The sequence below is a fragment of the Haliotis rubra genome, unplaced genomic scaffold (genome assembly GCF_003918875.1).
Source record: "Haliotis rubra isolate DU_JTF1 unplaced genomic scaffold, ASM391887v1 Scf309, whole genome shotgun sequence".
In the NCBI taxonomy this organism is placed as follows: domain Eukaryota; kingdom Metazoa; phylum Mollusca; class Gastropoda; order Lepetellida; family Haliotidae; genus Haliotis; species Haliotis rubra.
In genome coordinates this window covers 284,260-310,415 of record NW_025766979.1, presented here as the reverse complement: position 1 = coordinate 310,415, position 26,156 = coordinate 284,260, and the positions used below count along the sequence as shown (strand labels likewise).

Here is a 26,156-nt window from a genome sequence, read left to right as displayed (position 1 = left end):
GCTTACTAGACTGAACAGAGTTTTGTAAGAGACTCCAGCTTCTGGTGCTGGTAAAAGTGGCAAACTGCTCATAATGCATTGAGCAAGTTCAAGAAAAAGTATACCTGAGAGACAAATGACAGCAACACATATCATATTTACTGGTAACAGCTTTTGTTCTCATTTACACTGATAGAATTAAACTTTCTCAGTTTATCAAACAGCTAAACTCTTAAAGCATTAATATTCACTCTTACAATCTGTCTATGTCAACCAATTTATGCAGAAACCTTCCATATTTAGGTACATGTGCAGTGTGATTGCCTTTATCATGACATAATTATATCCTTGTCATGAGTGAAATGAATATTTAACCCTCACCCTGCTTTCGAAATGTGATGGAGCAAACTATGTGCATGTAACCATGGTAACTAATTCCAATAACCTTTCAAAGAAGTAATTGATACGTTATTTTTTCCCATTTTCCAACCAGTACTTTTAGCACAAAAATCTGTTGAAGTAGTTGCTGTGTGTAAGTGTCATGTATAAAAAAATCTTAGCATGTCATAAGGAGATCATGTTGACAGGCGGGATGGTTATTTCCGTGGCAGAATGCAAGGAAATCTACCTTGAATCAATAAAGTGTCTTACAGGATAGGGGCGGTCGGGTAGCCTTGTGGTAAAAGCATTTGCTTGGCACACCGAAGACCCTGGTTTGATTCCCCACATGTGTGCAATTTGTGAAGCCCATTTCTGGTGTCCCCTGCCCTGATATTGCTGGAATATTGCTGGATGACAGATGCATGTTTTGAATAAAGTCGCTTGCCTTAAAGAGACACCAGCCTGTTACATGAGCTTCAGTTTGGGAAACTCTCAGGAGTCCATCCCTTGTCTGCGACCAACGTTCATCTGATCAACTTCATCTGGGCCCTGTGGTACAAAGCAACCATAGCGCTAAGACTGCCGTGAGTCTATGTTAAAGGCATGGGAGTTACGATCATCTTAGTGCTAAGACTGTCGTAAGTCTATCTTAAGGCATGGGAGTTACAATCATCTTAGTGCTAAGACTACCTTAAGTCTATGTTAAGGCATGGGAGTTATGATCATCTTAGTGCTAAGAGTACCTTAAGTCTATGTTAAGGCATGGGAGTTACGATCATCTTAGCGCTAAGACTGTCGTAAGTCTATGTTAAGGCATGGGAGTTATGATCATCTTAGCTCTAAGACTGTCGTGAGTCTATATTAAAGGCATGGGAGTTACGATCATGTTAGTGCTAAGACCGCTTAATACTTTACAATGGCACTAACATACTAACATATTTTTTGCCGTAACGTGAACCCATGACACATGACAATGTGTGTTTCAGCTGCTGAAATGGTCGCGGAAGCTCCTGGGTGGCACATTGTTCAGGAAGATGATGAAGTCGACGTTCTACGGTCACTTCGTGGCTGGGGAGGACCATGACGACATCAAACCACTCATCAGCTGCAACCGTGAATTCGGGGTGAAGTCCATCCTGGATTACAGTGTGGAGAAGGATCTGAGCAGTGATGAAGCCAAGGAAGCGGAGATGCTGTGAGTCTTTGGCTTGTTTGTTGGGAAATTCCATCATTTTATTCCAGTTAGACTCCCAGTATGGGGAGATGATAAAAAGAGAGAAAAGTCACTTCAGTTTTTGCCATTTGGTCGATCAGCTTCGAAGGGATACATTGTGTGTAAGCAAATTTTAGTGCAGATTTTAGGTTCATTGATACTAATGAGTGAGTGAGTTTAGTTTTTTACATAGTACTCAGCAATATTTCAGCTATATGTTGGCGGTTTGTAAATAATCGAGTCTGGACCTGACAGTCTAGTGATTAACATCACATTGATACTAAAAAAAGTAAAGCTTGAAGTATTTGTCTACCTAATGTACAGTAACAGAGACAAATAGTGTAGTATTTATTGTTTGAAAAGCAGAATGCAGTATTCCAGTACACCTGCAATACCACGCAGCCCTGTCTATTTTTTGTCAAACTCTGAACTCAGCAATATTATACAATTATAGACTGGTGATGAGGTCAATACCTGTTTTTATGGACCTGCGAAAAGCCATATTGACCGAGGACAAATATCGCTTTTCTCGGGTCCATAAAAACAGGTATTTACCGAATTTGCCAGTCTATAATTGTTTTATTATGTAATTACCAATGTCTTAGCTTGACGTGATAGTAACTCAGGTCAATATGACTTTTGGTCGGACCTGGGTTGGAGTCCGCCTCTAGACCAATCAGGTAGCTGGAAAAATATGTTTGCATAGTAATAGCCTATATCGCAGTTGCTTGAAAATAATTGAATCTTGGCCAGAAAACCTGTATCTTACAACATTGCATGATGCATATTGATAATGTAACCATCAGAGCAAAATGATGTGCTACCTTGTGTGAGGACAGCATCATACCAGTTATTCTCTCTGCTGTACTGTTGAAGTTGACCTGTGTCTTTCTCTTGTGCAGGAGCTGTGTTTCAGAGACTGAGACTGAAGCTGCAGCAGGTAAGAGCGAAGCACAAGGACTCAAGGATGGATGAATGGATGGATATATGAATAGTTGGGTAGTTGTATGTATGTACGAGGGGCGATCAAAAAGTATGTAGAATCACCAAGAAAACGATACAAATGCAGATATTTTTATGTTTTATTTTTCAACATATTATCTGTCAAGCTCAAGCAATTTTGTTTTGCTATGTTCCAGTCTCACGATCCCCATTTTGTTTGACCTTTTATCTTGGTACCCTAAAAAAACACAAAATCTACAATAAATGCATTAAAAACTAGGGGCGGTGGGGTAGCCTAATGGTTAAAGCGTTGGCTCGTCACGCCGAAGACCCGGGTTCGAATCCCCACATGGGCACAAGCGGCGTAAAACCAAACTAAGTCAGTCAGTCATTAAAAACTTCAGGAAACAAAATATGCAAGACATATTTTGTGTGTTTGAGATTGATAGAAGTCCCCTAGAATCACACTTACATATTAAAGTTCCTTAAAAAGCAATTTGAAATTACAATCGCTTGTCAAAGTGACTCCCCCCTTTATGATGACTGAAAGAGCTTGTTTTGGGGACACTACCTATCCCCCTTTCAGATGATGTAATCATAAGGGCATAGCTTATTCTAATGTTTTCACTTATGCATACATGATGTTCAAACATACAGGGTTCAAACTAAATGCTAAATGGTCACGCAAGTGTCAGCTCACAATATATTGTAAACAGTGCCAATTTGAATATCTGGACACAATGTTTTTGAAAGATTAAATGGGGGTGACCTTAAAAAATAGCCCCCGACTAAATATAAATCAGGCAATCCAAATCTTTGACTGTTGATCATGACGAGAAGTCATCCAATACTATACTGAACATATTTTATATGACATTATCTGAGGGCATACCATTATCCAAGAGGTACCAAAAGACAAATAGCTTTTCATTTTCTGCAATTTTGTTAGAAATGTTATACCCCAATGTGTTGTGATGACAAATATCTGGTTAACCACATTACCCACACATGTGAAATTTTAGATACAGATTTGCTAACGATTCCTTCAAAATAAACTGGAAGCTTTTCAAACATTATACATCAAGAATATAGTTAGGCTACATACTTTTTGATCGACCCTCGTATGCATGGATAGTTGGGTAGTTGGATGGATGCATTGACAGTTGGGTAGTTGGATTGATGGATGCATAGATAGTTGGGTAGTTGGATGGATGCATGGACAGTTGGGTAGTTGGATGGATAGTTGGGTAGTTGGATGGATGCATGGATAGTTGGGTAGCTGGATGGATGCATGGATAGTTGGGTAGTTGGATGGATGGATGCATGGACAGTTGGGTAGTTGGATGGATGGATGCATGGACAGTTGGGTAGTTGGATGGGTAGTTGGATGGATGCATGGATAGTTGGGTAGTTGGATGGATGCATGGATAGTTGGGTAGTTGGATGGATGCATGGGTAGTTGGATGGATGCATGGATAGTTGGGTAGTTGGATGGATGGATGCATGGATAGTTGGGTAGTTGGATGGATGGATGCATGGATAGTTGGGTAGTTGGATGGTGCATGGATAGTTGGGGAGTTGGATGGATGGATAGTTGGGGAGTTGGATGGATGGATGCATGGACAGTTGGGTAGTTGGATGGATGGATGCATGGACAGTTGGGTAGTTGGATGGATGCATGGATACTTGGGTAATTGGATGGATGCATGGACAGTTGGGTAGTTGGATGGATGGATGCATGGATAGTTGGGTAGTTGGATGGATGGATAGTTGGGGAGTTGGATGGATGGATAGTTGGGTAGTTGGATGGATGGATGCATAGATAGTTGGGTAGTTGGATGGATGCATGGATAGTTGGGTAGTTGGATGGATGCATGGATAGTTGGGTAGTTGGATGGATGCATGGATAGTTGGGTAGTTGGATGGATGCATGGATAGTTGGGTAGTTGGATGGATGCATGAACAGTTGGGTAGTTGGATGGATGGATGCATGGATGGATGGATGAATATTTGGATGGATAAATGGATGGATGGTCAGTGGATACATAGTTGGATAATGGATGGATAATGGATGTGTAGTTGGATGGATAGTTCGGTAGTTGGATGGTGCATGGATAGTTGGGTAGTTGGATGGATGGATAGTTGGGGAGTTGGATGGATGGATAGTTGTGTAGTTGGATGGATGGATGCATAGATAGTTGGGTACTTGGATGGATGCATGGATAGTTGGGTAGTTGGATGGATGGATGCATGGATAGTTGGGTAGTTGGATGGATGCATGGATACTTGGTAGTTGGATGGATGGATAGTTGGGTAGTTGGATGATGGATCGATGGATGCATAGATAGTTGGGTAGTTGGATGATGGATGGGTAGTTGGATGATGGATGGATAGTTGGGTAGTTGGATGGATGTATGGATAGTTGAGTAGTTGGATGGGTGGATGCATAGATAGTTTGGTAGTTGGATTATGGGTGGATAGTTGGGTAGTTGGATGATGGATGGATAGTTGGGTAGTTGGATGATGGATTGATAGTTGGGTAGTTGGATGATGGATGGGTAGTTGGATGATGGATGGATAGTTGGGTAGTTGGATGGATGTATGGATAGTTGAGTAGTTGGATGGGTGGATGCATAGATAGTTGGGTAGTTGGATTATGGGTGGATAGTTGGGTAGTTGGATGATGGATGGATAGTTGGGTAGTTGGATGATGGATTGATAGTTGGGTAGTTGGATGGATGTATGGATAGTTGAGTAGTTGGATGGATGCATCGATAGTTGTGTAGTCGGATTATGGACGGATAGTTGGGTAGTTAGACGATGGATGGATAGTTGGGTAGTTGGATGGATGGATGAATATTTGGATGGATGAATGGATGGATGGTCAGTGGATACATAGTTGGATAATGGATGTGTAGTTGGATGATGTGTGTTTGAATGGGTGACTATATGGATGGGAGTTGAACAATGGATGGATGATGGATAGAAAATGGAATATGTGGATGGATGGGCAGGCAGTTTGATTAATTTACATTGCTGAATGTGAATTGGACAAGTGTGGATTAAAAGGCTGAATTAGAATAAAATCTCTCCTTTTCAAAATCCTATTCTTGTTGAATGTGCTGAAAACAAATTCAATATTTGATTATTCTCTCTGCCCTCCAGGAGATGGTAAGTGTTTTAGCCTCTGTGTATTGTGTAACTCTGTATCTCTCCTGAAGGCGGCAAATATGGCAGTGGATAACTAGTACGGGACTGAAAAGGCAAACTGACATTTGTAATGCTGTGTTGCAACTTGAAATCAATGTAATGTTTATAGTTATTTACTGTCTAGTCAAGCACTATGCTTTGTCACATCTGTGCTGATATTCAGCGTGTGTGAGTGTGCAGGGTTCAACTTGAACAAAAGAGTTGACAAAGATCTGTGCAATCAGGGCCTGCCTACAGTCAGACCCATCTGTCTAGAATCCTACTTACAATCCCCTAGTGACACACTATCCTATGACACACATTCAGCCCACCAGATCCATCTGTCCTGAATCCAACATACAATCCCCTAGTGACACACTATCCTATGACACACAGTCAGCCTACCAGATTCACCTCAGCCCAGATGAGTAAGTGAGAGTTGGGTTTTACAGTACACATCTCAAAGCTAAACTCCAGCAATATCATGGTGAGGCACACCTTAAATGTTCTTCACACATTGTACCCATACAGGAAATCGAACCCATGCCTTCAAGCGTGATGAGTGAACACTTTGAACACTAGGCTACCCGACCGCCTTTATCCAGAAGGGAGCCATGTACTAAATCTGAATGTAGGTATGTCAGTGACTTACTGGAAACATGAAGTATATAGTTTTTCAGAGAATATATATAACTTTAAAATATTCTATCCAGCTGTTGTTAGAATAACTAAATGTCATTGTGACAGTCTATGTTTACAATAATCAGAATACTCTGTCATATAGGTTTTCATCCTTTCAATAGTGAATTAATGTATGTTTGTGAATAGTTACTCGGTGGTGGGTAGAGCATTATGAGCAGTCTGCCCAAGTCAATATCCTATTCACTATTCAAATCACTACCCATGCTACAACCAAAAAACACAACCCAAACGACTACCCAGCTCACTACTCAAGTCACAGCTTGAGTCACTACCCAAAAGCAGTGACCCATCCCACTATCCAAGCGACTACTGATCCCACTATCCAAGTCACTATCCTAGGAACTACTCAAGTCACTACCGCAGTCAATACCCAAGTCTCTATCCAAGTCACTACTAAAGTCACTACTCATGTCACTACTCAGATCACTACCCCAGTCACTACTCAAGTCAGTAACAAGTCACTACCCAAGTCACTACCTGAACCACTACCTGAGCTACTACCTAAGTCATGACCGAAGTGAGACAGTAAACAGTAGTGATATGGTACAGGTTGACACTTGGAATATGTGTTACATACACCCAGCCACATCTGAGACAGGCAGTGGATGAAATGTGTGACATGTACAACATGAATCATTGTCTGTCCTATAAACATGTGTCTGACTCAGACATATGAACAACAGCAATGACAGCAACAATGACAATAACTTAACAGCATCCACATCCACTAACACATCCACATCTACGTCCACATCCACTACCAGAACCACATCCACATCCACATCCTCATCCACTACCACATCCACAACCACATCTATATCCAATACCACAACCACATCCACATCCTCAACCACATCCACAACCACAACCACAACCACATCCACACCCACATCCTCATCCTCATCCTCATCCACATCCACTACCACATCCAAAACCACAACCACATCCACAACCACAACCACAACCACATCCACATCCACATCCACAACCATTACCACAACCACAACCACATCCACTACCTTTACCACATCCACATCCATTACCACAACCACATCCACATCCACATCCACAACCACATCCTCATCCACAACACAACCACATCCTCATCCTCATCCACATCCACATCCACAACCACAACCATTACCACATCCTCATCCACTACCTTTACCACATCCACATCCATTACCACAACCACATCCACAACCACATCCTCATCCACAACACAACCACAACCACATTCTCATCCTCATCCACATCCACAACCACATCCACATCCACATCCACAACCACAACCACACAACCATCCACTACCACATCCACTACCTTTACCACAACCACATCCACTCTGCATCCACATCAACAACCACTACCATTACCACAACCACAACCACATCCACATCCACATCCTCAACCACATCCTCAACCACATCCACATCCACATCCACAACCACAACCATTACCACATCCTCATCCACTACCTTTACCACATCCACATCCATTACCACAACCACATCCACAACCACATCCTCATCCACAACACAACCACAACCACATTCTCATCCTCATCCACATCCACATCCACATCCACAACCACAACCACAACCACAACCACAACCACATCCACTACCATTCCACTACCTTTACCACAACCACATCCACTCTGCATCCACATCAACAACCACTACCATTACCACAACCACATCCACATCCACGTCCACAACCACTCCGAGAAAAACAACAACAACAACAACAAGGTGTTACTGGTTATATCAGGAAGTGCACAACATACATGGTCTAGATGACCATCTGTCATACTTCTGTTTTTGTGGCTGACGGGGTTGGATTACTAGCTTTGTGTGCTGGCAGTTAGGTACCTGATTCTGATAGTGTGGCTTCAAATCCTGCTTGGGACTCAACCTGAAAATGTCCTAGAATCTGAACTTCACAGAGAAACTATCATAAATCCCAAATATTACATATGTTGCATTTAACCACTCTCTAAATGGCATTGTTTATTCATTGCTAATCTAGGCATCAAACAATTAAGGAAATTATTCTGTTATGCTGCCATTATGTACATTCAGGAGAAATACAGAAGTGAGTCAGATTGTACAGGATTTTCACAGATTTGTTTTCTCTGTTTCACATTTTGACACTATTTCTCTGTATTTTTACCCTCAGTGTAACAATATATAAGCGAAATGAGTCTTCTTTTTGACAGATTTGACACTAATGTTATTTTTTATAGACGTGAAACTGATGATGTTGTGTTCACTTTTAGCTTGTGGTCTTTCTTAAATGTACTAATATTTTGTTCACTGCACAGCACACCACTTGGGTCATATAACAAGACCCTTCTCCGAAATATATATTTTTGAAATGTCTTTTGTGTTGTGTACACAGATATGGTGTTTACTTAGATATTATGTTCTCGCATCTGTTACCTCTCTGCAGAATAATCATGTTGATATGAACTGACATGTCATTTTTGCATCAATATTAAATTTTATAGTGTGTTAATTCCAAGTGAAGGAAGTATAAGGGTCATTGTGAAAATTGTATTGTTAAATAAAAATTATTCTATTGTGTATAAATTTAGAGTGCTGTGATGTGTGTTTTGAATATGTTGTACGTTGTGAAAATGATAAATTTTAGGTTATGTTGGCGTTATCATCATGAATATTTATTATTCGCGAAAATTCATGCACACAGCAGTTTGACTTTATCTGAATAGCTAACGGTCACTTTATCTGAATAGCTAACGATCACTTTATCTGAATAGCTGACGATCACTTTATCTGAATAGCTAACGATCACTTTATCTGAATAGCTAACGATCACTTTATCTGAATAGCTAACGATCACTTTATCTGAATAGCTAACGATCCTGAGGTTAAATAACTTTGTTTTGTTTTTCAGTAGCATATGTAGGTTCACAGTTTTTGTGTTATGAACCATGGGATTTTGTCAGAAAACTTTTCTTGGCCCGTGACAATCATTGTAATTTTGAAGTAATTAGGATTCACTATTGTCTGGGGCCCCATTCCAAAAGTGATTTTAGTGCTAAGATAATTGTAACTCCCATAGACTTAGGCTTATGATAGGTGCTTTGCTCAGCTGGCTTTGTGAATAGGGACCCATGTAAAAGGTGACTTATTAAATATGGCCTATGAACAAAGCGATGTTAGTTCAGAAAATCAGACTGGTATTCAGGGATGCGAATTTTCTGCGGATCTGCAGAATTCCACGGATTTGATCATTGGGTCATTGGATCTGGCATGGGGACTTGCGGCCCCCAAGACCTCCGGCTCAGTTTCGTTGTTTTTTTTTCACTCATGTGTATTCTCCGAACAGTGGTGATATTACTAAACAGAAAAGAATAGTTAAGTCTAACCAGTTGCTACAGTTGAATCAGTTTGTGTAAGGGGCGGTGGGGTAGTCTAGTGGTTAAAGCGTTGGCTCGTCACGCCGAAGACCCGGGTTCGAATTCCCACATGGGTACAATGAGTGAAGCCCATTTGTGGTGTCCCCCGCCGTGATATTGCTGGAATATTGCTAAAAGTGGCGTAAAACCAAACTGAGTGTCAGTCAGTTTGTGTAATTCTGTAATTTGGAGACACTCTATTCTATTGCACCAGACAGTGTGTACCATATATTTGTATTCCAAATTTAATGTCTTTATTGGATGTAATAACATGTGATAAAAATATAATCACGTATAAATATTACTTTTGAAAATCAGGGTTAGAATCAGTATCCAGGGTGCTGTTGTATAAAACAACCTTAGCGCTAAGACTACCGTAAGTCTATGTTAAGGTATGGGAGTTACGGTCACCTTAGCGATAAGACTACCTTAAGTCTATGTTAAGGTATGGGAGTTACAGTCACCTTAGCGCTAAGATCACTTTGTACAACGGCACCCGGTACATTATGCTTGTTGTAAGAGTTGACTGACGGGATTGGGTGGTCTAGCACACTGACTTAGTTGATGGCAGGGTATGAAATAGGCGTGTCCGAATGCCCGAGACGGGTTAGATTTCTGAAAGACGGTCTAAATTTACAGTTAGCCAGCCTGATGGCCTGGTAAGAAATTTAGATAACATGTTCCGTTCATGTGAGTAATTTTCTTTGGATTGTCTGGTCTGGTTAAATCCATTTTGGGCTGGTAACATTTTGAAGTTACTGGACTGATGTCTGGCTGGGTTTTTGGCTTATTTCATACACTGTTGATGGATGTCACCGTTTCCTTATTGCATAGATCGAAGGTCTAGATTCATCCATTCAAAGAGCTGGACTACTGCTGATTGAGACATCAAAGATTAGATATTGTTATGGACACTTAAGTGATAGGCCATCCATATTTTTTATGTGTTTCGCATCTTTGACCTCAGCCTGCAAGAGAGTGGACAGGCAGAAACAATCAATAAAAAACACTGTGTAACTGATAGTGTTTGGTGCAAAATTATGAAATTTAGTTTACTGTGTGGTCTTAAAATAGTTCATGATGTAGACCAAGTCACTTTGCTTTAAAACAAACAACAAGAAAGATGAAGATGACCTGGAGTTTTTAGGGTTGAAGGGAAAGAATATTTAGTTTATCACACCAGTGCATAAATTTCAGAAGGGAAAACTGAGATAAATTGTTTTTAATTATTTCATGTTGGAATGAAAATTCCAAACCGTTGGGAGATAGGAAGCACAGAAACAAATATGGACAGCCTAAAGTAACACTGAAAAGTCAATCCCACAGATAAACATACACTCATGATAGTTACAACACCAATGTGAAATACTTTGGTCCTGATTGTTAATTCTGACAACCAGGATATATTTGATAACAACAGGACCCAGTGACTCATGACTTTGTTGCTATTGTCATACTGATCCCGCTGTGTTCTTCTTGGGTCACATCAACCTGATGAGGTCACATCAGTGAGTGAGTATGACTTTGTTGCTATTGTCATACTGATCCCCGCTTTGGTTTCTTCATGGGTCACATCAACCTGCGTGAGTGAGTGAGTGGTTTTACGCTGCTTTTAGCAATGTTCCAGCAATATCATGGTGGGGGACACCAGACCTGGCCTTCACAAATTGTACCCATGTGAGGAATTGAACCTGGGTCTTTGGCGTGACAAGCCAACGCTTTAACCATGAGGCTACCCCACTGCCCCATGACCTTAGTTGTTGTAGGGGTCGTGGACATTGATCTATCCCGTACGGTTTTACCTTATAAGATCTTATAAGTTTCTTATAAGATTCATATAAGTTTCTTATAAGTTTCTTATAACATTCATATAAGAATCTTATAAGAAACATATAAGAATCTTATAAGAAACATATAAGAATCTTATAAGAAACATATAAGAATCTTATAAGAATCTTATAAGTTCTTATCTAATTTGCATACAAAATTCTTATAAGTTTCTTATAAGAATCTTATAAGAAACTTATAAGAATCTTATAAGAAACTTATAAGAATCTTATAAGAAACTTATAAGAATATTTGGTATGGGATCACACGACAGACCAGTGTAGTCACTTGTTTATATTTTAACTCCTCCTCGTAAGGGAGCATCCATTTGATTGTTTGTGGAGTCTGTGGTATGGTTTCAGATTTTTTAATGCTCAATTATTTTCAAAATGTGAACAGGGTTCTCAATTACCTATCTTAAGTATAGTCTGCATGGAAAGGACACATTATTCTTTTTCCAATGATGCAAGGCATATGTAATTTATTTTGAGTGTAACAGGGGCTCCATCAAGGTTTTAGAAAAAGTCACAAGCCCCCATACCCATGCATCCAGTGGTATAGGAAGTGGGAAAGCACACATAGATATAAAATTAAATTCTTGTTTTTAAGGAATATGTGATTTAATTTCCTGCTTCATTGAAACTACATCCTTCTTTCATGTGTGTATATACTACACAACTACTATATGGGTTCTATTGTGCTGGGGGTTGGTGGTGGCCTAGTGGTTAAAGTGTTTGCTCATTACACCAACAGCCCTAGTTTGATTCTCCATCATGTGTGAGCAGTCCCATGTTATATGCTTGAATATTCATGATAGTAGGGTTAAAAACAGCTGGCATATGTAAACCTAAAGTAGGACACCTGCCAAGCTTTATGAAGTGGGGTTGGTGGAGAGGTTTTTGATCCTGACCATGTCATGATTAGGGTTTGTATTTTGATGGTCATGGGATGGATAGATAGACATTTGCAAGAAATGAGTTAGAGTTGGGTGGCTTGCCTGAGTCAAAGGCTTTTGGTGATCCTATCAAACCATGAAGATACTAGCATTAAATTATAAATGTTTCCTGTTATGTTGATAAAACTGCCATTGTATGTTTTGTAATTTAATCCTCAGGAGTCAGTTTGTGCATACATTACACTTGTTTAAAATATTAGGTCATGAAGAAGTCAGCTAACACAAAATTGGAAAAACAACAAGAATATTTTTGATGACCATGTATGACTTTCTATGTTATCAGCTGAGCGGGATGTCCGGTACCGAGCACACAAAGAGTTTGGTGACCGCCGTGAGAAGGTGATCAGCGCCAGAACGTACTTCTATGAGGATGAGGCTCACTGTGATGGCAACCTGGAGACCTTTATGAACTGTATAGATGCTGTGTCAGGTAAACACTCACCTGTAACACACCTGTAACTGTATAGATGCTGTGTCAGGTAAACACTCACCTGTAACACACCTGTAACTGTATAGATGCTGTGTCAGGTAAACACTCACCTGTAACACACCTGTAACTGTATAGATGCTGTGTCAGGTAAACACTCACCTGAAACACACCTGTAACTGTATAGTGTCATGCTGTGTCAGGTAAACATAGATGCTGTGTCAGGTAAACACTCACCTGAAACACACCTGTAACTGTATAGATGCTGTGTCAGGTAAACACTCACCTGAAACACACCTGTAACTGTATAGATGCTGTGTCAGGTAAACACTCACCTGAAACACACCTGTAACTGTATAGATGCTGTGTCAGGTAAACACTCACCTGAGCCACACCTGTAAACATGCTGTGTCACTCTGTACACTGTATAGATGCTGTGTCAGGTAAACACTCACCTGAAACACACCTGTAGCTGTATAGATGCCTGTAACTGTAACTGTATGCTGTGTCAGGTAAACTTTCACCTGAAACACACCTGTAACTGTATAGATGCAGTGTCAGGTAAACACTCACCTGTAACATGCCTGTAACACACCTGTAACTGTATAGATGCTGTGTCAGGTAAACACTCACCTGTAACATGTCTGTAACGATGCTGTATCTGGTAAACACCTGTAATTCTACAGATTCTGTATTAAGTAAGCACTCACCAGTAACTGCATAGACGCTGTATCAGGTAAACATGTACCTGTAACATACATGTAACTATATGTCACACAAAGAAACAATAGCATTATTACTCTCTTGACTACCACATTAAAACACAGACTCACATACGTTATATAGCTATGATCACATTGTGAAAATGGACCCTGGCTTTAAAATGAACCAGTTTGTGGTGAGTAATTGATAGAAATGTTTAACTTGTAGATGCAACAGAAAAGTCTGGTCTGGCTGCAGTGAAACTGACCGCCTTAGGTCGACCACAGCTTCTGGTAGGTCAAGGTCACATGACCACAGAATTATCAATTTAATCACTAGTGAGTGAGTGAGTTTAGTTTTACGCCACTTTTAGCAATATTCCAGCAATATCATGGCAGGGAACACCAGAAATGGGCTTCACACATTATACCCATGTGGGGAATCGAACCCGGGTCTTCGGCATGACGAGCAATTGCTTTAACCACTAGGCTACCCCACCGCCCCTTTAATCATTAGTAGTGATATATGTCAGCATGTCTCTTTAACATTGGAGCAAGGCCCAGAGTAATGCAGGTATTGATTGTCTGTCATTTGGTGAAATCCACAAGAACAGGTATGGTGCTGAGACACCTAGGCTCATGAATCTGCTCTTGACACCATGATCATTGATTCTCGTCATAAGGCCAGACCAATTTTATTTCTTGTTTTACGGATCCGCTGGTCATATTTATTTCAAGAATAAGAAAGAAATTTTTTTCGCTAAAACTTTAAGATATACAGGAGCGAGACTTTGGCTGCGCAAGGCAGTTTGTTGGACATTAAAACGGAGACTGTAAACGGAATTATCTACCAATTTTTGTGTTAGAAATCAGTGCTTTGGGCACCTCAGCAAGTGTGAACTTGAAAAATAATGGCTTTGAAAAACTTATGTGGGATTTTACTTTGACTGGTGATTTTTTAATATTTTTTTCCCCTCCTGCCTTTAGGTTTACTGAGGACAAAAATCTGTAAAACAAGAAATAAAATTGGTCTGTCCTAATAGAGAATTGCAATAACTAGCTGTTGGTGCCTTAGATGCCTGCTATATATGATAACAAACACCCCATAGGTTAAAGACCATAAGTGTGCACAACCCCCTCTCAGCTCTCTCTCATGAATTACATGTTGGGTACAAAAGACCACTTTGCCATTAGATACAAATCAACATCCAGCAAATAACATACTTCCCAAACTGTATTAAATTTGTCACAATTGCTACCAATAGCAAAACAACATGACAACAGTTGAATGGCTTTAGGAGGGTCCTGATGAGGAAGGTGTAGTCATTGTTATAATAGTTTTACGATCGTATGTTTTTGATATATTTTGACAAAATGTTTTATCCTGAACAGGATACACTATCAGGAATGTATGACTATACTAAATCTACTTCTGTGTTTCTTCTTGCAGCTGCAGATGACGGAAGTGTTGGTGTCAATCCGTAACGTATTCGACAGCATCTGTGGAGTGGAGGGGGGACATAAGCAGCAAGAGTGTGAAGGAGGAACACTTCCTGGAAGCGTTGCAGAGGATGAACATCCGTATCACTCAAGACGAGTCCAAGAAGTGGTTTTCAGTGCTTGACGTCACCAAGGATGGGTGAGACAAAGATATTTTTTCTTAGAAATATAGTGGTTGGTGTTTGCTGTTTAATGCAGCACTCAGCAATATTCCAGCTGTATGACGGCAGTCTGTAAATAATCGAGTCTGGACCAGACAATCCAGTGATTGACATCATATGCATTTGGGATATGATGACGTGTCAACCAAGTCAGCAAGCCTGACCACCCGACTTAGTGATTAGTGATATCAAGCTGGTGATATAGCTTCCAAAACAAAGCTAAGCTGGTGCAAGGAATGCATATGGATGTCCAAATTGAATAGAAATGGACATGGATATCCTCATGGCTGTGGCAGAATGAGGGTGTGTCACATTGTGATTTGTTTGACTATGCTATGGATGGGTAGATATGGAAAGCAAGTTTTTGTTTTTATTTGTCATCCCATAGTTTAAGATTGAATTAGCACAGTGGGCAAAATGTTTTCCAGTTGGGCTAGCTATGCCTGAAAGTTACTAGCCACAACATAATTCACTTGCCCTAAATCTGAATGTAGAAACTAAGCAAAAGATTACCAAAATAGAAGAGAATAAGATACTGTCGGGATGACAATGGTTTCATCATTAGGCTTCTAATATGATGAACATTTTTATCAGGCCATAATCTTGCATGATTCAAAATTGTATCATAACTGAACAAGTCAGAGAGGTTCGATCCCAGACCGCGTCATACCAAAAGACGTTAAAATATGGTACTTGTTGGTCCCTGCCTGGCGCTCCGCATTCATGGGTACAACAAGGACTGGTCGGCTCGGAGTCAGTATAATGTGTCTGAGTGGGGTATTCATGTTTCACTGCGGCAATGTATCTCAGTGGGCTGGCACTATAAAACCAGCTTCAGTCTGGGCTAGTACAAGCAGCCGCACATACACATACACACGCATGCACGTCATCATATGAGCGAAATATTCTCAAAAAAACCAATTTCACCTCACCTCTCCTCACAAGTCGGAGAGAGTGACATATTTACAAAATAACCCCATGAAAATTCACTAGCCAGTCAGGTCAGTGGCTGGAGATGTATTGGCCCGACTGGAGTTTTACTAGCCATGCTGAATTAGCATGATAGTCTTAACTGTGAAAAGTCTCAGATCATGTGCAATTATAGTCTTCTCAAGAGGAAAGATTGAAAGGGGAGTAACTCTTTGATATGTCAATTAAAAACGCATGTCAGGGATGAAACTAGCACTAGACCTAGGGGCTATGATATTTTCAGACATTTTGGGGGTGATTTTATCTTTGTTTATAGAACTCTTTCATTAATTCCATCTCTCTGCTACAAGTGACTTCCAATCATCCGTACCTACCAGCTGTATATAGTTTTAACTTGAGCTCAGGAAGCACTTTGATCATAACCCTGTGACATGGAAAGGCACTATATAAATGGCCTCTTATTATTATTATTTTGGAATTATTATTTTTCTTTGGTTGTCAATACTTTAGAAAGAATTATTATATAAATATCAGTCAAACTGTGTTGTGTCAAAATTGAAGGGACATCAGTGAATCAAGTTATCCAAGATTCAACACAACCATAACATGATTACCAAATAAGGAACATTTAAATAACAAACTTTTACTTCAAAGTCTGAAAAATGGTGTTTGTAATTATTTCATTTAAATTAAAAAATACATAATTTCATTCTGAGAGCGGAAGCTAAACTGAAGTAAATGGTTTTATCCTTTTGTAGTGAAGTGGATCTGCTGGACTGGGAGAACCTTCTGGAGCTGAACATGGGTCTGTCCAAACTCCTCATGGTGTCAAACATCAAAGTAAGTTGTTCCAGACATTTCTTCAATAAAGAAATGACACAAAACACACACTCATATCCACTGTCTTCTTGTCTGAAATAATGCTTTGAGTTTTCAGTGAAGTATAAATGAAACTGAAGAAAGTGGGAGAGTCTATTGCAAAACAGGGTTAGTGTGTGTTCTTTGTGGGAGAGTCCATTAATAAGACAGAGTTGTGTGTTGAAGTTTGGCGAGTCCACAATCATATTGTTAATGTGTGTCTGTGTTTTCTAGATGGGAGAACCCACTATTAAATGGGGTTGAGTATGCTAGATGGAACAGTTCACTAAAAAGGGGATTATTGTTTGTTCTAGACAGGAGAGTCCAAGTCCCTGGTGATGACACTGAGTGCAGAGGAAGAGAACCAGATGAAGAACATGCTGCGCAGAATCAACACCCTTGTGCAGGTGGGTGAGGCATATGCTAATGTTACAGCAAATTGTGTTGCCATATTTGATATTAAAAGACTCTCACATTAGAGTCACAATGTCAAATGATCCAAAACCAGAGATCGCTAACATAATTTTACTCAATGGCAAGACAAGTACTCCCTACAATGATCTGTCCTTTCAAACAGTCTATTGATTTATTGTTGTTTAAAGCCGCACTCAGCAATATTCCAGCTATATGGTGGCGGTCTGTAAATAATTGAGTCTGGACCAGACAATCCAGTGATCAACAGCATGAGCATCACTCTGGGATACGATGACATGTGTCAACGAAGTCAGCAAGCCTGACCACCCAATCCTGTTAGTTGCCTCTTACGACAAGCATGGGTTAATGAAGATCAGTTCTAACCAGGATCTTCACGGGTTCCAAACAATCGATCAAATCATTTCTCTCACACACCAGTCATTACTGTTAATTGCCTTGCCTGAACCATGTGTTTATAACCTGCTTTCTACATGTGTTGCTAGTGATCCTCATGTTAATCTCTGAACCAGTTTGTGATTGGAATCATGTATTTCTTTGGAGAGTAGAACATTTAAAGTTCAACATTGTTTGTGGTGGTGTATGGTTAATATTCCAGAGAAGACACTCTTGGTTGGGTAAAGTCCTCTGGCCTTATTCCTCTCAGTCATGTTTTCATTTTCAACCAAAGCTTGGGAAGTGTTTTCTCTGTACTATCCCTTGACTTTGCCAGACATCATTTTGATCCCAACTGTGTTGCAGTATGCCTCAGAGAAGGAGGTTCGAGTGATGATTGATGCGGAGCAGACCTACTTCCAGCCAGCCATCAGTCGTCTGACGATGGAAATGATGAGAAAATTTAACAGAGAGAGGGCTGTCATCTTCAACACTTACCAGTGCTATCTGAAGGTAAGCTACCCTTGAGTCATCATCAACAGGGGCAGTGGGAAAGTCTTGTGATTGAGGCATTTTGCCTGTCACTCAGACAGCTGGGATTAGATTCCTAACATGGATACAATGTGTGAAGACCAATTCTGGTGTCCCCTGTAGGGATATTAATGGTAAACCAAACTCACTCACTTACCAGTGCTGACTGAAGGTAAGCAACACTCGATGCAGCCATCTCAGGTGGTATTCTCCCTCTATCTAATCTGACTCCCAACTTCATCACCTACCTGGCTGAGCTCTGCCTCCCTTGTCAAATGAATGATCTTGGCACTATTACTCCCATATTTGGACAGAGACTTACTCGGGTCATATCTGTTTGTGTCAGTCAGTGAATCTGAAATAATTCAGGATCTTACTGAACATCTTTTTACTTAGTTTATAGAATTGTTTTGTCATAGTTTCTCCGTGTTGAATGAACATTGCTGCAGTTTGTTTTCATTCATATAGCCATGTGGCAAGGATGATTATCATGGTTATCATAAATTCACTCTCTCCATCACCTCCTGAGAGGGTACGTAAGTCCCAAAATGTTCAAAGTCAATTTAAACTTGCCAGGATTTTTAAACGTAGCATTCTTGTCATTTTAATTTTGGCTAACATTTCTTACAATCGCCAGCAGCTGAAGGGATGGTGTAAATCCAACTAGGGTCCATGCAGGTAGCCAAGGTACTGTAAGTCCCCATGGTCCCTGGAATGGTGATCTACCTTTTGGTGTTGGCTGTCTATAGCTTGTTTTTATATTGTATTGTCCAAATAGTGCTATCAATTTTAACTCTCCATACTAGTTTTAGTTGTAATTGTGATATTCTAGTTGTTTTACTGTCCTTCGTCGACAGGTTTTTACAGTTTACCATTACTTACTATGTATAAAATTAATTGTTCTCGTCACGATATGGCTGAAATATTGCCGATGTGACGCTAAATTTTAACTCACTCACTCACTCTCTCCATCATGTCTGTAATGAAACTTCGACATAAGATGATACTCACGATAGAGATGATTCTGTAGTGATGGGATTCTGTTTCTTTCCAGTCGTCGTTCAGCAATATTTTCATTGACCTTGACCTTTCACGAAGAGAAAACTTTTACTTTGGTGCAAAGCTGGTCCGAGGTGCTTACATGGAGCAGGTGAGTCAGACATACAGCAGCTGTGATGTCACTTTAACTGTCCTCATGCTGTTGATCACTGGGTTGTTTATTATTAACGGAACACCGCATGTAGCTGGAATATTGTTGAGTGGCGTTAAGCAACAAACAAACTTTAACTTCCCAAGGAAGGATAACAATATATGGATGAATAACTTCTTTATTGTTTCTTCACTTGCTTGATAACGGTGTTAGAACCTACACCGAAGTGTCGCTCTCACAACAATAAAAGAGTTGTTCATCCATATATTGTTATCCTTCCTTACTGCCCCAACTTCTAAATGCCTCTCAAAGAAGTTTAACTTCCCAGTCGGTATTATCGTAAAGGATGGAATGTAGCTGAAGTTGAGGTATTCTTGATTGATGTCATTAACTTCTGTTCCATGGCTTGAATATTGGTAAAGGGAATGTGAACTCCTGCCACAGATGGGCACTTTGTGATTGAATATTGGTAAATGTATTGTGAAGCCCAACTATGGACATTTTATGACAGGAACGAGAGAGAGCTGCCTCCCTGAACTACGAGGACCCCATCAACGACGACTACGATGCAACAACGGCGATGTACCACTGCGTCTTGGATGAGGTGCTCCGTCAGATCCAGTCCCGAGATCGCGGCAAGATAGCTGTGATGGTAGCAAGTCACAACGAAGCGACGGTCAGGTTTGCTGTTGAGAAGTGAGTTGGTCTGATTTTGTGTCTGTGGGAAGGACAGTGGTCTATGTTCAGAATGTAACACAAGCTTCGGAAGCAGTCTCTTTCATTAATGGGGTGAAAGCAACAAAGTTTAATTAATGAAAGTGATACAGTACTAAAGTACTGTCGAAATAGAAAAAAACTGTTTTAGGCTCTTACTCTGTATCCCTAAAATTTACACAACTGCAAATAGCATTGTCAAAATAACCCACTTCAGCCTAACTTGGCATTCAGTGGGATGCGTAATAGGATATCCAGAAAAGCATGTTTACTCTTAAAATCGGGCACAACTTAGAAAAATACTTAATAGCTGCTGAAAACAATAGATCAGACTATAGATGGCAATTAGGTCGCTTCAGCCAGGTGTGACGAAAGACCTTCGACTCACCAGGCATGAAATGCATGTGCTGCCTACAGGCTACTAAGGGTCATCTCAAAGATATTTTGTGCTTTTGTCATGTGTGTTGACTATGCCTCATCTATTGATTAACAGCTTAAGTGTCTGTCTTTCATAAAGTTTATGTTGAGATATGTAAAAGAGTTTGATACCTGATAACCATAGAAACGCATCGTATTAAATGTCTCAAAATATATAGGTGGCATGACCACCCGATCGCTAAGATCGACAGGACTGGATATCATTTGTAAATTGTTATGACATGCCGTGTACTTCCCCAGTATAATTGCCCTAAAGGATTATCGTATCTTAGCTGATATCTCTATCCCCAAGCCCGACCCCTAACGATTGTCTCGCGCACCCTTCGTCCAGGCTTGCTTTTGAGACGAACCCTTCTATCTGTTTCTTTTATAGTGACAGTGAGACTCCATGGTAGCACATCCTTAATACTTTCAGCATGAAAGTTATTATTTTTACGCCAGCTATCGTTTATAATAAAGCTACGCCTCTAATTTCAAATTGGTCACTTAAAAGTGTCCTTTATAATACATTATCATCGCACACTAATTTGCATACAGCCATGGTCTGTTCCAAATAATTCGTTTTGGACTTAGAAAAAAATCGCATTGCTCATTTCTGCACTAATCTCTCCTCAGTAAAGTCCTTTTTCTACGTTTCTTGTGTACCTACCATTGAGACTGTAGTTAGGCCGAACTTAGTTTAAGAGATATTTCACACTTGCACATATCAACTACATAAATTGTAGAGATAACTGAGAAAATACAGCTTCTTCTATTTCGACAGTACTATAGTTGTTTGGATTAATGGCAAATTTAGGACATAGGTACTAGTAGGCCTTCTTTTTCCAGTTTAGGACCACCTCCTTTGTGTAGTGGTTAGAGTGTCCGCCCGGAGAGCGGAAGGTGGCGGGTTCGATCCCCCAGTTCGTTGGTCCCTGCCTGGTGCTCGGCATTAATGGGTACAAGAAGGATTGGTCAGCTCGGAGTCAGGTTAAGTCTGGGCTAGTACACGCAGCCACACATACACATGCATGCATGTTGTCCTGGTTCATTGATCTGCCAGTATTTTATCCATCTGTCTGCCAAAGCATTGCCCTCAGCTACATCACAGTTTTGTCTGTTGCCAGGATGAAGGAGTACGATGTGAGGCCGGAGGATCGTCTCATCTGTTTCGGACAACTTCTGGGGATGTGTGATCAGATCAGCTTCCCTCTAGGTAGGTGATGCTAATACAGTCAGCTGATACAAGGGTGCTGTGTGGTCACTGTGGATGTGTGATCAGATCAGCTTCCCTCTAGGTAGGTGATGCTAATACAGTCAGCTGATACAAGGATGCTGTGTGGTCACTGTGGATGTGTGATCAGATCAGCTTCCCTCTAGGTAGGTGATGCTAATACAGTCAGCTGATACAAGGATACTGTGTGGTCACTGTGGTTGTGTGATCAGATCAGCTTCCCTCTAGGTAGGTGATGCTAATACAGTTGGCTGATACAAGGATGCTGTGTGGTCACTGGGGATGTGTGATCAGATCAGCTTCCCTCTAGGTAGGTGATGCTAATACAGTCAGCTGATACAAGGGTGCTGTGTGGTCACTGTGGATGTGTGGTCAGATCAGCTTCCCTCTAGGTAGGTGATGCTAATACAGTCAGCTGATACAAGGGTGCTGTGTGGTCACTGTGGATGTGTGGATCAGATCAGCTTCCCTCTAGGTAGGTGATGCTAATACAGTCAGCTGATACAAGGATGCTGTGTGGTCACTGGGGATGTGTGATCAGATCAGCTTCCTCTAGGTAGGTGATGCTAATACAGTCGGCTGATACAAGGTTGCTGCGTGGTCACTGGGGATGTGTGATCAGATCAGCTTCCCTCTAGGTAGGTGATGCTAATACAGTCGGCTGATACAAGGATGCTGTGTGGTCACTGTGGTTGTGTGATCAGATCAGCTTCCCTCTAGGTAGGTGATGCTAATACAGTCAGCTGATACAAGGATGCTGTGTGGTCACTGGGGATGTGTGATCAGATCAGCTTCCCTCTAGGTAGGTGATGCTAATACAGTCGGCTGATACAAGGTTGCTGTGTGGTCACTGGGATGTGTGATCAGATCAGCTTCCCTCTAGGTAGGTGATGCTAATACAGTCGGCTGATACAAGGATGCTGTGTGGTCACTGTGGTTGTGTGATCAGATCAGCTTCCCTCTAGGTAGGTGATGCTAATACAGTCAGCTGATACAAGGATGCTGTGTGGTCACTGGGGATGTGTGATCAGATCAGCTTCCCTAGGTAGGTGATGCTAATACAGTCGGCTGATACAAGGTTGCTGCGTGGTCACTGGGGATGTGTGATCAGATCAGCTTCCCTCTAGGTAGGTGATGCTAATACAGTCGACTGATACAAGGATGCTGTGTCGGACAACTTCTGGGGATGTGTGATCAGATCAGCTTCCCTCTAGGTAGGTGATGCTAATACAGTCAGCTGATACAAGGGTGCTGTGTGGTCACTGTGGATGTGTGATCAGATCAGCTTCCCTCTAGGTAGGTGATGCTAATACAGTCAGCTGATACAAGGATGCTGTGTGGTCACTGTGGTTGGTCAGCACCTTGTGTGAGCTCATGGGTTCCATGAAAGTGGTAAATATCTACAATCTGTGACCCTTGGTTTTTGTGAGATTGAGTGAGTGAATGAGTGAGTGAGTGATTTGGGTTTTAGCTGCTTTTAGCAATATTCTAGCAATTGGACACCAGAAATGGGCTTCACACTTTGAACCCATGTGTGGAATGGAATGCTTTAACCACTAGGCTAACCCCGAGTGAGTGAGTGAGTGAGTGTGTGAGTGTGTGAGTGTGTGAGTGAGTTCTGCTTAATGCATTTATTGTTTCTTGTCTTCTTTACATAAAAATGAACACATTTAAGTTTATTCTCTAACAAGTGGAGACTGTCATCGTATGTGGGTGGCCATTGAAGAATGAGTACATCTATATTGAATTTTTGTTACACTTTACTGACTGATTGAACTGGAACTAATCTGACTACCTTCATCATTACAGGGGAATTTTGCTCTCTCAAAATAAAATGCATATAAGAATTAATATGTGTAGGTCTCCTGTTTTGCCGTAATGAAAGTTTAACAAGGGGACATAACTCTAAAAGTTGGGGAGGGTATTGACTTTGGACACAGCATGCCCAAACTGAAATGCTGAGGACATCAAGTGATAATTCCCTCACCCATTCCATGTTCTTCAGGTCAGGCTGGTTACTCTGTGTACAAGTATGTTCCCTTCGGGCCCGGTGGAGGAAGTGCTTCCCTATCTGTCCCGCCGTGGGATGGAGAATAGAGGCGTCCTCAAGAAGGTCAAGAAGGAGAAGCGCCTCCTGGCAGCTGAACTATCTCGGAGAATCAGGAGCGGACAACTCTTCTATAACCCAAAGACCAACATACCTGAGACTGCAGGTGTGCGGTCGTCATGAGATAGCCATGGATGTGAGAGTTGTCGACTTGAGGGCGTCAGATCGCCATCACATGTAGACCTGTGATAACATTGTGGTATAGACTGTCTTATCATCACTCACAAGAGCATTTTATAATGTTTGGTTATAAGTTTTTGTTATTAGACAACAAACTGAGCATGTGACCAATATTTGAGCCAACTGTTGAGCATGTCAACGTGCCTCTTAACAAGGGAGATAATCACTTTTCAGTGTAGCAACATCGTTTTATTGGAATATTAGCAGCACTACAATCTATTTTTGCTGGGAACCCCAGATAAAGGATGTCGAATTATAAATATATTTTGGAAATATTAGGGAAAACGAAAGTCAACATATCACAAACATATTTCACACTACTTTCCCATTGGAATGGATTGTTTCGATTTTTATGGTACTAGATTTTTCTCTATTCATAAATATATTCTTTAAGTAATGGAATAATTGCTAAATGTATTAATAGTGTTATAACATTATTTATTTTATTAACAGAGTATCAAGCTGATCTGAACATATTGTACCATAGCATATTTATAATAATTATGTTTATACTTGAAAGTTTGCAGGTGTACTTTCTCAGAACAAATCATCGAATTTGATGGTGCAGTGTTAAAATGTTTTAATGTGTATACTACTCAAATTTGAATAGGGATAACCAGTTTCTTAGGATGTGTCCAAATGTATGGAAAATATACTGTACATATTTGTCCTCTTGGTGCAGGTGTGTATCCCTATCAATCGTTGAGTAATTGTTTGTACATAGACCAAGTTGAACATTGTGAATGATCTCATTTCTTTGGTTGTCTGTTTGACCATGTTAATCATGCATATGCCATTTATGGCATGTTGTCCAGAACAACAGTTATGAATGTGTTCCAGTCTTACAACATGGGCGGGTGGCTCAGTTGATGCAATGTGCTGTGCAGAGTTGTGTCCCTTGGACTGACAGAAACCTGTCATTGTGAGTTCAAATCCAAGCTCGCCCCGGTTGCGTTTCTAGGTTTGTCAGCACCCAGAAACTTTGACTCCTGCATAACTTTAGATGCTTCTACATAATAATAAATGGAATACTGTCGAAAGCATTGTGAAATCCAGCTCACTAACTCATGCACATAACATCCAGCCATTCACAAGGCTGAGGTGATCCAACTTGCTGTGCAGTTTTGTCCCATTAAAGCTGAATACATTTGTTCCAATCCGAGATCACCCTCATTTATCAATGGTTTGTCAGCACCATGGTCATGTATAGTGACATGTTCTTCATGCATATGGGGCAGTGGGGTAGCCTAGTGGTTAAAGCGTTGGCCTGTCACGCTGAAGACCCGGGTTCGATTCCCCACATGGGCACAATGTGTGAAGCCTATTTCTGGTGTCCCCTGCCGTGATATTGCTGGAATATTGCTAAAAGCGGCGTAAAACTAAACTCAGTCAGTCAGTCTTCATGCATATTTGTTTCACCTGGTGATTAATGGTGATTAATGTCGGCATGCATCCATGTTGTTATTGTTGACTTTCCTCTCAGTTTAGCATTAAATGTCTTCAGGATCATTCTGAAAACCTATGATTATTTTCATTATTTTAATCTGCATTTATGATATCAACTCTAGCCTGGTGAACACACTGTTTTTTTTATATGACAAACATGGAGTACTGCATTGTTTTGTACAGAAACTGTTCCCGGTTATATAATTGTTATCTCACGCCGTCACATAGCCCAGAACAAAAGTGTTATAACTTGGGTAGATCGTCATTGAAATGTCCAAACATATTCTGGCAGTGTTAATGTTGTTTATTTAATATGAGGTGGGGTGAAACAGAGTTTAATGTCTTGTTAAAGATTATTGCACTTTTTAGTGATAAGTGTTC

The 26,156-nt window shown here is 40.6% G+C and overlaps 1 protein-coding gene across 1 annotated transcript in view; it reads left to right on the top strand.

Moving 5' to 3' along the window:
* Window positions 1-25,099, top strand: part of LOC124283035 (proline dehydrogenase 1, mitochondrial-like) — a 30,651-nt gene extending 5,552 nt beyond the window's left edge. Inside the window, 15 exon segments of the mRNA XM_046719047.1 lie at window positions 1,347-1,555; window positions 2,476-2,513; window positions 5,681-5,686; window positions 12,896-13,042; window positions 13,970-14,034; window positions 15,191-15,253; window positions 15,255-15,379; window positions 17,090-17,171; window positions 17,504-17,596; window positions 18,363-18,509; window positions 19,582-19,677; window positions 20,189-20,373; window positions 21,936-22,024; window positions 24,048-24,085; window positions 24,087-25,099. Of these exon segments, the coding sequence (XP_046575003.1) occupies window positions 1,395-1,555; window positions 2,476-2,513; window positions 5,681-5,686; window positions 12,896-13,042; window positions 13,970-14,034; window positions 15,191-15,253; window positions 15,255-15,379; window positions 17,090-17,171; window positions 17,504-17,596; window positions 18,363-18,509; window positions 19,582-19,677; window positions 20,189-20,373; window positions 21,936-22,024; window positions 24,048-24,085; window positions 24,087-24,272 (1,521 nt within the window). The 5' untranslated portion in view covers window positions 1,347-1,394 and the 3' untranslated portion in view covers window positions 24,273-25,099.
* Window positions 25,100-26,156: the final 1,057 nt, after the last annotated feature.